At 32.2% G+C, this 14,873-nt stretch overlaps 1 protein-coding gene across 2 annotated transcripts in view; it reads left to right on the top strand.

The window, feature by feature from the left end:
- The window catches only part of LOC114346273 (acetylcholine receptor subunit alpha-like), a 1,182,789-nt gene that overhangs the window by 290,644 nt on the left and 877,272 nt on the right, over positions 1-14,873 (top strand). For both annotated transcript variants that reach the window (XM_050646983.1, XM_050646986.1), the window contains exon 2: positions 1,393-1,532. In XM_050646983.1, the coding sequence (XP_050502940.1) occupies positions 1,393-1,532 (140 nt within the window). The remainder of the gene's footprint in view (positions 1-1,392; positions 1,533-14,873) is intronic.

Here is a 14,873-nt window from a genome sequence, read left to right as displayed (position 1 = left end):
GCACATACACCCTTGGCAGAATATCGAACAACTAATTCCTATCTTCCTACAACCGCAGTTTTTTGTACATCCTTTGGTACATTTACATGCTACATATTTTTTCAAGCAAAGCTTGCGGTGCAGGAGCTTTGCACAGTAAATATTGGAATTAATCCATATTTTGAAATTTGACCGGTCGAGTCAAGTGGATCCAAAGTATTACCTATAAAAATAAGATTCAATCATAACACGCAATCACATAAAAAATTTATAATGAGGAATTTAAAAAATATCTGAACTCAAAAATCGGTGCTTAAAAGTACTTATTACAATTTGAAACAGCATATCTTATTCAAAAATAACCCTAGAATTTTTTATAATACACCATTTTAAAGTAAACAGAATAAGCTTTCTTTTTTATTATATAATAATATATACCATATAGAAAAAAAAGTTATAATGGGAAATTTAAAAAATAATCGTAAAAAATATAAAAATTCGTTAAAAGTATAAAGTCTTGAACAAGATAACCTCCTTAAAAGAAGTCGTACAACATTATACAGTAGACCATTTTAAAGGTAATTTATTTCTATTCCTCTTACATGTACCATTGCATATACCTAAAGTTACGTAAAAAAAAAGTTACAGAACAATATTTGCGAAATAACAAGGAAAATTGCCCAAAATTGCTGTGAGTGGCGAACTTTGAAAAATCATATTTCTAAAACTGTAAATCCTAATGACCTCTGCCAAACATCATTTTAAAGAGAAAATATGTAAGTTTTTTGTATGAAGCAATGTCTATACCCCTGTTGATATAGACATATACTATATATCTGTGGACAAAATTTATGGGACAAAAAACAAAATTTCTTTTTTTGGGTTTTTTGTGCTTTTTCTTTTGAATATATTTTTGTAAAAAAAAGTATCTTTGACTTTAAAAAGTTATATTTAGATAGAAAATTTAACCAGGAAGAATTTTTATGTAGACGTGTTTATACCAAAAGTGCATAGAACTCACCCTAATGCAACCTGTGCCCAGGGACTAATTCACCCATTTCTCAAAAACGCACCCCTTTAAATGGTAGCACTCCGCGGTTTTTTCATATATAGAGATTCATTGACCATATTAAATAATAAAACCCCGTTAACGTTGCAGTTCTTTTCTATAGTACATAATCAATAGCCTACATAGAGCTTAAATGTTTCCTTATATTACTTTCCGGAAATGGGCCAGGTTTTATTCATTTTTTGACCTGGGAGAGTAAAAAGTTTTTTGAAATACATCAAAAAAGACTATTTTTAATATAAATAATATAAATTAAAGAAATATAATAATAAAAGATATAAAATAATAATTTAATAATTGTTAGTCCAAATGACTGGTAAACATTTTTTAAATCTTTGTTTCAGGATGTTCCGGTAATCCAGATGCCAAAAGACTTTACGATGATCTGCTTTCCAACTACAACAAGTTGGTACGACCAGTCATCAATGTCACCGATGCCCTCACCGTCAAAATTAAACTCAAGCTATCGCAACTTATCGATGTTGTAAGTAGACACAAATTTTTAAGGAAAAAACTTCATCAATTTTTTCTTATAAATTAAAATATACCATGAAAATAATCAGTCAGTAGTACAGTTTTATTAACCTTCCGTGACCAACATTGGGTCTGTGAGACGGACCACTTAGAGTTTTTATGATTATATCCAAATTGTTTGTTATAGTAGGGGAGCAAAGTATGCTAAATGTACAGTCACTCGAGCGTTATGGGGACCTATTGGGTTGTGAAGAGTAGGTCCTAAAACCAAAAAAAGTTAAGTAAAGTTTTCCATTTTAGTGGGCGCTTGCCATTTTTTAATTTAATTTTCCATTTCCAAGAATCGTTTTTTCCGATTATAACGCCATCTATCCATAATTCGAAAAAATGTTTCGAATAAAATTGATTTATTTTTACGTAAGGAATCCAAATCTGCAATAAAAAATGGGGGCTCCTATTTAAGATTTTAAAGTAACCCCCACCTCACCACCGTGGGAGTCGTGTTTGGTTCCATTCGATAGATTTTTTAAAAATATTGAATAAGTGTATTTTATAGTTTTTCGATTTGATGTTTATTTCGCGAAATATCGTGGGATTCGTATTTAAAATATTAAATTTACCCCCCGCCACTCTCCGTGGAAAGTCGTGTTTGGTATCATTCGACAGATTTTAAAAAAATATTGAGCACATATTTTTTAGTTTTTCGATGTGTCATTCATTTCGCGAAATATTCGCTTTTTTCTTGTGAAACTTTGGGACTCACCCATTTCCTTACGCCCGGCCCAAATCGTCAGATTTTTGAAATATACACTATCTTGCATGTACTTAACTTACCTTATCTTAATCTGACAATTTCGAGCCTTTTGAAGGATAGATTTTTTTTCGGGCCCCCTTTAACGAACTCCCCTGTGTTAAGAGCCAATATATGGTAGAGGTAGATCTTCAGGGTACCAGGTTTCTCCCCATATGATAATCTGACGCGCTCGAGTAACTGCAAAAATCCCCTCTTGGGCTCCCTTACCATTACGTATCTTCGCCGCCATCAGTAGCTGCCTGATTCAGGTATATGTTTTTTGTGTTGAAGTTTGAGTCTTCAGTGTCAAGTTATTATGCAATGATCGGCAAATTTTGTCTCAGAGACCGATGTTGGACGTGACAACGATGAAACTTACTCGATGAAAAAAATATTTATATTAACGAAAGAACGTGCGAACAAGTGCTGATAATTTAGTAACCCACTTGCCAGGAGTAAAAGGTGAAAATATGTACAAAAACAGCAGTGAAAAATTGAGCTTGTTTTTTACAAATGAGATGTGATATAATTTTTGAGATGATGTTTTTTTTGGTATTTTGCTAATATGTATCTAAGTGGCTTAATAAATTAAAAATAAATATCATTCTTGTTTAATTTCACTCCTTCAAGGCGTAAACACAATCCTACGCTTGAAAGTGTATCAAAGGAAACATTTTTTATGTCGGTCTCTGACACCGATATTAGCTTTCATCATCATCAACCCGTACTCGTCCACTGCTGGACATAGGTCTCCCTCAGCTCTCTCCATCTTTCTCTGTTTTGTGCGCCTTGCATCCAGTTGCCGACAATACGCTTCAGATCGTCAGCCCATCTGGTTGGTGGTCGTCCTCTGCTCCGTATTGCTTCTTCTCGTGGCCTCCACTCGACAATACGTTTTGTCCATCGGTTGTGTGACAATCTAGCGACGTGTCCTGTCCAATTCCACTTGAGCGACGCAATTCTTTCTACGGCGTCCGTTGTTTTTGTTCTACGACGTAGTTCTTCATTTGGGATTCGGTCCCTCAGGGAGACACCCAACATCTGGCGCTCCATAGCCCTCTGAGTCACGCGAATCTTGTTCACTACCTTTTTTGTGAGTGTTAGTTAATGTTTCCGCTCCATAAATGAGTACAGGCAATACACACTGGTCAAAGATTTTCCTTTTCAGGCATATGGGTAAGTCCGATTTAATCCTATGCGACGTGGGAGCTCGCACGTCTGGTTATCTCTTCCCAACCGAATTTCATGTCCCAAGTACTTATAAGATGCAGTCTGTTCAACATTCATTCCATCAACAACAATATTACGATTTAGCACCAGATTAGTCATTATTTGCGTCTTGTTGATGTTAATCTTTAGTTCGACCTCTAAGGAAGCGTCATATAACTTGTTCAACATTATTATTGCATCATCCATACGATCGGCTATAAGGACGATGTCATCCGCGAATCTCAAATGACTGAGCTTCTCTCCATTTATATTATATTATATTAATATTAGCTATAATGTTCAGAAAAGCTATGTTAGTTGCGGAAGGTTAAAGTAGAAGTTAGAACACATTAAATGGTTCACGTTAATTACTTCACACTCTAAAATGTGCTTCAAATTTTAACTATTACTTCAAATCGATGCAGTATCGATATGAAAAGTCGGTGATATCGCTGAAAGATATTAGGTCGTCCATGTGTAACTATGCAGCCACATATTCCTTATATGTAATACGATTAGTCCACCGGAATGTGCTTAATGTTTTTTAATAAGGAGATTATCCTGTTACGAAGGGTAAGACATTTTGGAGAGTTGCTAGAAAAGGAACCTATCAACAACATAGATCTCGAGTAACGAATTGTACCGAACAGTATCTACCGAAAAAAAACTAAAGAACCATAAATCTCTAGGCAGTGACAACATCCCAGCAGAGGTATTTAAACACGGTGGAGTGCAGATCACCAAGATGACGCAATAAATAGCTTACAACATTTGGTATGAGGAGCATATATCTGAAGAATAAAGCTTATGCTTAATATGTCCGTTACACAAAAAGGGGAACCAACTACAATTCAATAATTACTGCGGAAGCACTCTCCGAAATACAGCATACAATAATATTGTCAAACATCTTGCTTGAGAGTTTGAAGCCTACTACCGAAGCGTTCCGAGCATAATATCAGATAGGTGTCAGACATGGACGTTCAAATATTATTCAGATCTTCACACTACAAAAAATTCTCGAAAAAGCGCAAGAGTTTAATATACAGTCATCGGCACAAACCTCCTCCACTAAAAATTTTTGATTAAGTTGGACAATTTATAACTTTATTATTTGTAGTCCGATTTTCAAGATTATTGCATCAGTTTGTAGGTACCGGGTGCCCCAATAAGAATGGCTCGGCCATATCTCAGGAACCGTTTATGGTAGAGCTTTGAGAAAAAAGTTTTTATAACAAAAGTTGCCCCGGGAAAAGCTTGGAAATTATTTTCATAATTGTGGCCCCACCGCTAGAGGGCGCAATTGAATATCAAAAGTTAAAAAATCCAAATTTTACAAAATTTTCCTAATGAAGGGGCACTGAAAATCCGATCATCCTATTCTTCAAAAAATTTTGCGCTTATTTTATTTCATAAGTTTAAATAAGAGGTGGGGGTAAGTGGGAACCTTGTTATGAAAAAATGGCTGTAAGTCCGGTTATGCTAAATCAAATTTTGCAAACTTGGTTTTGTTGAAAACAGATATTTTTCATTAATGTAAGAGTTATAATTTGGAACCAGCCTAATAAGTAATATGTCAGTTAGGAGGCGTTATTTAATTTTTTTCAGTAATCTAGTTTTATTTGGAAAATTTTAAATACAAGTATGCATTTTTAATCCTATTATATAAAATTAAATTCAATTATCAATAAAATAGTAAAAACCGCATGTAGATGCCTTTTTTCTATCTCGAGATATCTTCTGTTACTATTACCGGTAAACGAAGTTAACGAATAGTAGTGCTTTGGAAAGTACATTTTCAAGAACAAAGAAACATTTTACAGATGTCAACGTTTATAATAGGGCTTTTCAACACTTCTCATTTGTTTCGAGCCTCCGTCATATGTCGTGTATTAATATTATACACGGATTATACGATACATGACATAGGCTCGAAACAAATGAGAAGCGTTGAAAAGCCCTATTAATTAAAACAACAATAAGACAAACAACACTATAAAAATATAACAGTTGCCTATCATTTTCGATGATTGCATCGAAAATGATGGGCAACAATTTAAACATTTAGGTAGTCACTAAGTAGTTGTTTTTATTTCTTTGCTATATTTTATAGTGGTGTTTGTCTTATTGTTGTTTCAATTAATTATATTTATATACGTTGACATTTGGAAAATGTTTCTTTGTTGTTTCCATAGCACACTACTTTTTCTTAACTTAGTTTACCGGTGACAGTAACAGTTATATTTAAAATTTACACATTTTTGAAGATATCTCGAGATATAAAAAAGGTATGGACATGCGGTTTTCGCTATTCTATTGATAATTTAGTGTAATTTTATAATACAGGATTAAAAATGCACACTTGTATTTAATATTTTCCAAATAAAACTAGATTTCTGAAAAAAATTAAATAACGCCTCCTAGCTGGCATATTACTTATTAGGCTGATTCGACATTATAACTTTTACATTGACGAAAAAGATCTATCTTCAAAAAGATCAAGTTTGTAAAATTCGATTTAGCAGAACCGGACTCACAGCCATTTTTCATAACAAGGTTCCCACTCACCCCCATCTCTTATTTGCAAAGGTAGACTTAAACTTGTGAAATCAAATATGTGCAGAATTGTATGAACACTTTGATGGGATTTCCAGTGCCCTTTCATTAGGCAAATTTTGTAAAATTTAGATTTTTTAATTTTTGATATTCAATTACGCCCTCTAGCAATGGACTAGAATTATGAAAATTATTTCCAGGCTTTTCCCGAGGTAACTTTTGTTATAAATTTTTTTTTCTCAAAGCTGTACTATAAACGGTTCTTGAGATATGGCCGAGAGCCATTCTTATTGGGACACCCGGTACATGTATTGGTATCGTTTGTTACTACTCCGGTAACAATAGCTATTTGAATAACAAGGGAGCAAAGTGCTATTTTCGAAGGGCAGTAATCATTCAAGGGAGGAAAAGGCACTTTACTCCCGTCTTATACATATGATTTTTCCTCCTCCCTTAAATACCAAATAATTTTTTTATTTTTAAATAATTTATTTATGTTATTAACTAACAAAAATTAGATAACTCAAAACTAACAAGTAGGTGCAGTATAACTGTCAACTGTCGAATGAAAGTCAAATTATTAATGTAAATATTGTTAAATCGATATAACAATTTACTGTTTTTACCATTCTACAAAATACAGGGTTTTCTGTAAATAATCATTAAAATATATAGATAATTTACTTTACTTACTTAGTCCTAAGCCTTTCTACCTTTAGGTGTAAGGCTATATAGATAATTACGTAATAGAAAATAGAATATTGTATAGAGCGTCAGTAAGTTATTTCATCAATGATATACCATGATGTCACTTTTACTTTTACTTTTACTCCCTAGGGAATAAAAGTACTTTGTCTGTCTAGGGAGGAAAAGTTCGACTTCGTTCCCTACAATCAGGTCAGGAAATGCATACTTTCGGTAGAGGTAGGTGGAAAATTTTTTTACTTAGATAGCATTATATGGGGGTAAATGAAAGCGTTGTATTTTCTGACTTTAAAGAATTCTGTGGAAAAAACGAAGAGCTGATTTTGTGTCATACTCCTTTCGTATCACCTTGGAGCCATCCCTAAGATTATATTTTTTTAATTATCCGAATATCTCTTTTCTTGCAAAATCTGTAAATAAAAACACTGCTTTGAAGATTCATTTAATTAAAAATATCAAAAGCACTAAAAGTAACAACACACAACAAAATTAACAACAAAACAAAACAATTCAATAGCGGTTATATCTACCTCTCGCAGCAATGACTGCTCGCAATCTGCTTGGCATCGAATAAATAATATGTGTTATGCTTGCCTGGGGAATAATCCGATATTCCTTTACCAGGGCCGTAATTTTACCAAATTTTCTGGAGGCCTAGGATGATAGCGAATAACTATTTTCAATCCATCCCCTAAATGCTCGATATGATTGAGATCTGGGCTGAATGCGGGCCCAGATTTTTTTTTACAAAAAACTGCGCAGCTCTTACAATGAAGGAGATATTTGGATAATGGCAAAAATAAAATCTTGGTGATGCCTCCTGGATAATACAAAAAGAGTATAAAACAAAATCAGCTCTTCAATTTTTTCACAGAATAATTTATGGGTAGGAAAAAATATATCTAGTCCAGAAAGCCACTGCGCATCCGCTAGGAAAAATATTCTGATTCGGATTTTTTGCACAATCTTACTCAAAAAACCCCTTTTAACAAATTTGCATGTTGCCAGGACCAAAAGTGGGTCAACAATTTTTTAAACGTTTTTTTTTTTTGTTTTTTTCTAATATTATTTGTTTTGCATGGAAAAAAGTTTTTTTAGGTTTTTTGGATCATTCCAAACAGAAAAGGTATTTAGTGACTTTTCTCCAAAAATGATAGTTTTTGACATATAAGCGATTAAAAATTGAAAAATTGCGAAATCGGCCATTTTTAACCCTCAAAAACTATGTGAAAAACTGAAAATTTGAATATTGCCAAGGTAGGTAGATATTCTTTAAACATCGATTGATGAAATCCCGAAGAGTTTTTTGCAATACAATATTCAAAACTCCTTTGTTTTTTAATTGCTAATCAAGCGTGCGCGACACTATTTTCCACTGTGCGTTGCTTGTGTATACAGTATGGTGCAAATGAAAGGAATAAATTCGTTTTTTCGTAAACCGGCGACTTTAAGGAAAAATCCCGAAACAGGTCGATTTTTATTTTTAAGTTATATAATTGTGGCCTATATGGTATACTAGTGACGTCATCCATCTGGACGTGATGACGTAATCGATGATTTTTTTAAATGAGAATAGTGGTCGTGTGCTAGCTCATTTGAAAGGTTCTTCAATTATCTATTCAGTAATATAAACATTTACATAATTATTTATACAGGGTGCCCAAAAAAATGTTATTAAATTAAAATATTTGACAAAAGAAGAAGAATGTATTTAATTTATTTAATTCAAAATATATTTTACTGCTTTCAAAAATCAGAAAACGAAGTTAATTTCACAAATAAACATTGCTTTTCGCTTAAATTAAATGTTCAAACTTCCAAGAGGCAGGTGGCTGGCGGGAGCTGAATTTAACGACGTTCTACACTTTCGGCAAAGAATTAAGGATTTGCATGAAATTTTAGTATGTTATAGTTTACTTAAAAAAACTAAGACTTGATTTTTTAAAAATTGTTTTACCGTGCCGTTTAATTACTATTAAGGATCAAAGTTAAATTTTAACATGGGCTCTTATGGGAATTCTTAAAAAGTTAATAACTTTTAACCCAAATTTACGATTTTTAATTATTTGTGCTTAAATTAAAAGTTTTTTTTATTTTTTATTTATTTATTATAATTAATTCCGTAATTTATTATAATTTATTTTTATAAAGTATTGAATACTGAAACATATGATTTGAGTATTCTGCTATAAATGCATTGTTACCAACTTTCGCTTGCATATAAGTTTCCCCTCCTTTCCTCTGAGAGGCATACCCCGCAACGAAGGTGTAGAACGTCGTTAATCGAAAAGCAATGTTTATTTGTGAAATAAACATTTTTTAGTTTTCGGGTAACAGTAAAATGTATTTTGAATTAAATAAATTACAGACATTATTTTTTTTGTTTCAAATAATTTAATTAAAAACTTTTTTTTGGATACCGTGTATAAATAATTATGTAAATGTTTATATTACTGAATAGAGAATTGAAGAACCTTTCAAATGAGCTAGCACACAACCCCTATTCTCATTTAAAAAAATCATCGATTACGTCATCACGTTCAGATGGATGACGTCACTAGTATACGCTGTGAGCTTGTACGTAGAGGGGATATTTAAAAATTCGCGAGCGCCAGTAGTGACAAGTCTGTAAACGTTTACTGGAAATTTGACATAAATGTCAAAGTGATTAATTTAAAATTAAAAATAAAAACATTAATTCTCACAATAAAACACTGGAAAACGTTTGTTTTCTATACTTCCACAAAATTTATTACAACTATGTTATTACTACAGCTGTTTCGGCAAAGTGCCTTTCTCAAGTGATATATTTTACAATGGGTTTGCCTTTTTAAGTCTTTAACTGAAGAGGTTGAGGAGTGGGGAGCTGTTTGTCTCGAGTTGGTCATTCAGAATTATATCCGTATTTTTCAATTTATTAATTTCCATTGAATCTAAAAGTGATAGCTTAAGGCCTTTATTTTGAATATGTAGAATCTGAAACTCTTCATTGAAAGAATGATTATGATCTAGAAGGTGAAGTGCGTATGTAGAAGTGTCTGTTTTTCTATTGTTGAAAGCCCTTTTGTGTTCTGCTATCCGTTTGTCAAAAGTTCTGCCAGTTTGACCGATGTAAGTTTTCGGACAGTCACCACAAGTTAGTTTGTACACACCACTCTGTAGTTGCTTTCTCTTTCGGCTTTTATTGTTTTTAATATGTTTGCTTAAGTTGTTGTTAGTTCTGAAAGCTGGTGTTATTCCTTTCTTTTTTATGTATCTGGCTATTTTTGTTGTTATTTTGCCAGTATATGTGAGAGAGCAGAAGGTACTGGGTTCTTTCTGTGGTGGTGCATACACTAATTTCAAGGCTTTCTTATGGAGTTTTTGGTTTAAAATGTTGTTAACTGTTTGTTCGTTATAGCCATTGTTTACTGCTATTTGTCTAATGATATTTAGTTCTGTCTCGAAGTTATTTTTTGTCATAGGAATTTCTGTCAGTCTATGTATCATGCTATGGTAGGCTGCTAATTTGTGTTGTGTAGGATGGGATGATGAATTGTGTATAGTTGTGTCAGTATGGGTAGGTTTATGATATACGGAGAACTCATGTTTGTTGTGTAGTCTGGTAATCGTTACATCTAGAAAATTTATGGAATTATTCTGTTCTGTTTCTATTGTGAACTCAATATTACTATGAAGTGAATTAACGTATGATAGAAATTGGTCAACTAACAGACAACTTGACCAATTTCTATCATACGTTAATTCACTTCATAGTAATATTGAGTTCACAATAAAAATAGAACAGAATAATTCCATAAATTTTCTAGATGTAACGATTACCAGACTACACAACAAACATGAGTTCTCCGTATATCATAAACCTACCCATACTGACACAACTATACACAATTCATCATCCCATCCTACACAACACAAATTAGCAGCCTACCATAGCATGATACATAGACTGACAGAAATTCCTATGACAAAAAATAACTTCGAGACAGAACTAAATATCATTAGACAAATAGCAGTAAACAATGGCTATAACGAACAAACAGTTAACAACATTTTAAACCAAAAACTCCATAAGAAAGCCTTGAAATTAGTGTATCCACCACCACAGAAAGAACCCAGTACCTTCTGCTCTCTCATATATACTGGCAAAATAACAACAAAAATAGCCAGATACATAAAAAAGAAAGGAATAACACCAGCTTTCAGAACTAACAACAACTTAAGCAAACATATTAAAAACAATAAAAGCCGAAAGAGAAAGCAACTACAGAGTGGTGTGTACAAACTAACTTGTGGTGACTGTCCGAAAACTTACATCGGTCAAACTGGCAGAACTTTTGACAAACGGATAGCAGAACACAAAAGGGCTTTCAACAATAGAAAAACAGACACTTCTACATACGCACTTCACCTTCTAGATCATAATCATTCTTTCAATGAAGAGTTTCAAATTCTACATATTCAAAATAAAGGCCTTAAGCTATCACTTTTAGAATCAATGGAAATTAATAAATTGAAAAATACGGATATAATTCTGAATGACCAACTCGAGACAAACAGCTCCCCAATCCTCAACCTCTTCAGTTAAAGACTTAAAAAGGTAAACCCATTGTAAAATATATCACTTGAGAAAGGCACTTTGCCGAAACAGCTGTAGTAATAACATAGTTGTAATAAATTTTGTGGAAGTATAGAAAACAAACGTTTTCCAGTGTTTTATTGTGAGATAAAATGAACTTCCATCAAGTAACGGTCGAATCCATCAATTATTTAAAACATTAATTATGAAAAATATTAGTTGGTCAAAGCTGTGGTATATATTTTTACCTTAAATATACTTACGTTTTAAATACTGAATTTAAGTTTTTTTAATGTTCCGTAATAGGTAATTATAAATTAATCTATTAATCTTAGCGCCATCTACACGATAATTGTGAAAGTATCCGAAGTAAGAAATTAATATTTCATCAATAGAACGTCAAAATGATTAGCAAAATTTTTAAAAAATCGATTACAATTTAATTACTTTTTTGTGTTGTAAATATTAAGCGATAACAATTAAACATTAAATTTAAAAATTACCGGTGAAAGTTGCATTAGTAATCCGCTAGGCGCGACACCAGCGAAGCTCAGAGCGTATATCATATACGCCACAATATCATAACTTAAAAATAAAAATCGACCTGTTTCGGGATTTTTCCTTAAAGTCGCCGGTTTACGAAAAAACGAATTTATTCCTTTCATTTGCACCATACTGTATACACATGCAACGGTGGAAAATAGTGTCGCGCACGCTTGATTAACAATTAAAAAACAAAGGAGTTTTGAATATTCTATTGCAAATACTCTTCGGGATTTCATCAATCGATGTTTAAAGAATATCTACTTACCTTGGCAACATTCAAATTTTGAGTTTTTCACATAGTTTTTGAGGGTTAAGAATGGCCGATTTCGCAATTTTTCAGTTTTTAATCGCTTATATGTCAAAAACTTTTTTCCATGCAAAAATAATAATTTTAGGAAAAAACAAAAAAAAAACGTTAAAAAAATGTTTGACCACCTTTTGGTCCTGGCAACATGCAAATTTGTTAAAAGGAGTCCTTTTTGAGTAAGATTGTGCAAAAAATCCGAATCAGAATATTTTTCCTAGCGGATGCGCAGTGGCTTTCTGGACTATTCGTTTCCATTCAGCCTCGAATAATGCCATCTAAGCAAAAAAAAGAATGTGTGTGTACTGTGTACGCACGTAAGAAGTTCTACTTCTATTATATGATTTAAACGAAATTAATATACTTTTTATTTATATTTTATTTAAATATTAAACTAATTTATACTTACTACTTCTCAAACATTTTTATTAAAACAGTGCCAAAAATTAAAATAATAAAAGAATAAAACACACACAAACACATTAAAAATGCCACAAATGATTTCTGAACATTAATTGTCGGAAAATTTTTTAACTAAATACGTATTTTCTGAAAATAAAATTATATAATAAATATACTTACAATCATAAAATGTATAAAAAAAAAAATAAAAGTTTTTATTGGGATTCGAACCAGCTATCAGCGCGGTTGGTATATTGGAGTTCATTCGCCTTAAACGCTTCGCCACGGAGGCAATGTGTCATTATGTGCGAAGATCGACTAACTAAACGGATTAAGCTTTTGACATTTTTGAATTAAATTAAATTATTTTGATTTTGAATTAAAATGATTTAGAATTAAAAAAATACAACAAAACATAGAGTAAGAAAAGTAATATTAGGTGAACATTGATAGAAATTTTTATGGTAATCAAATTATGTAAATAAAAGTATTACGTACTATGTATTTTGGTAGGTTCAAATAGGTAGGTACCTATGATACATTTACAATTATTACGTACCTGTTGCTTTTAAAAACTATTTAAATGTCACTACAATTATAAACTTTTTTGTTTCTGTCCTCAAAATAATAAAACATTATACATTTGTTTACCTTCATATTGAACAATTATTTATTATTGACAGATCATTTCAACACCCAATCAGAGCCCGTATAACGACTAATACCATACTGTCGGTGTGCGCATGCGCGCAGATCAATATAAATTCACCCTCAATCTCAATCGCGCCTAAAGAAGTATAACTTCAAAAAGGACAACAATCGTCCGTGTCAGGATCTGAACCCGGGATCTTCGCGTTATGTATTCGAATGCTCTACTAATAACCCATCAGGGTTTTGTTTTTACGGCTTCTGGTACGTAATTACAAACGACGGTGACAAATAGATCAAGTGAAGTATTAAATTAATATAAAAATGTTTAAAATACTTATTATCTTACTCCCAAGGAAGTCAAATCCAAAGACACAAAAATTATAATAATTATATTTAATAAAAACACTAGTATATTATTTTCAAACCTTAGTTGCGCTGATACATACATAAATTGGATGATTTAGCAACTAACAACATAGTGTCGGTGTGCGCATGCGCCAGGGAATGTAAAAATTCACTCTTTTGCCTAAAGAAGTATAACTTCAAAAAAAATTTGTTATCAAAATAATAACATACGATATAAATACATGTACCTATAAACTGATGCAAGAATCTTGAAAATCGGAGTACAAATAATAAAGTTATAGGTTGTCAAATTTAATCAAAAATTTTTGGTGGCGGAATTTTGTGCCGCTGAGTATAGATGTGTACCATTTTTTTTGTCGGTTTTAAAGCGGCATATGACAATGTCATAATGAATGAGTTAGGAATTCCAAAAAAGCTCAATAATAAAACTGACAATGGCCAAGATGATATTAGCAGGAAAAATTTAGAACGACTCGTCAATCCAATTTAAAATACATACGGGGCTAAGACACAGAGACGCGCCGGCGTGGCAGCTATTTAAAGAGCCTTAGAAAAAGTCGTACGAGACGCTAACTTAGATAGCAATGGATCTATATTAAATAGATCATTACAAATTCTAGCAGATGCTAACAAGGTGGGCATTATAACAAGAGACAGGGTGAGAACCGCGGAAATCCTGACGGTGCTAGTAACATAAACAGAACGAATGAAATTACAAATAGATCAAAATAAAAGAGTTAATATACAGGGTGAGTCACCACTAACGCGACGGAATATTACAGTGAAATGGTAAAATATTTGAAAAAAATTTAAATTTGAATAGTTTGTAAGTTGATAAAAGCTACATTTTAAAATTATTTTGAAATATATGCCAATAAATGGCGGCGTATCAAAGTTATATTTTTTCTTATGGAACATCCTGTATTTTATTGAATTTTTTAATTGTCCGCAAAAAATAAGGTATAGTTTCATAAGGCTTCCCTATACCTATGTACAGAGTGTTCTATGTTGACTTTTCTTAAAATGTAAAGTTTTAAAAGAAGGCCTTATTCTCAAGTTATTTACGAAATTATAGAACATTACTTTTACATCTAAATAGTTGGATATTGGTTGAATGTATTCCATGATTAATTATTACACATTTGTCTACAGGGTGTTCAAAATTTACAGTTTCATTAGTGGAGTATTCAATGTGTCATATGATGCTTATTTTAAATAGAACATCATGTATATTAATAAA

This window comes from Diabrotica virgifera, chromosome 1 (assembly GCF_917563875.1).
Source record: "Diabrotica virgifera virgifera chromosome 1, PGI_DIABVI_V3a".
Lineage (NCBI taxonomy): Eukaryota > Metazoa > Arthropoda > Insecta > Coleoptera > Chrysomelidae > Diabrotica > Diabrotica virgifera.
This window is presented reverse-complemented; position numbering and strand designations above follow the sequence as displayed.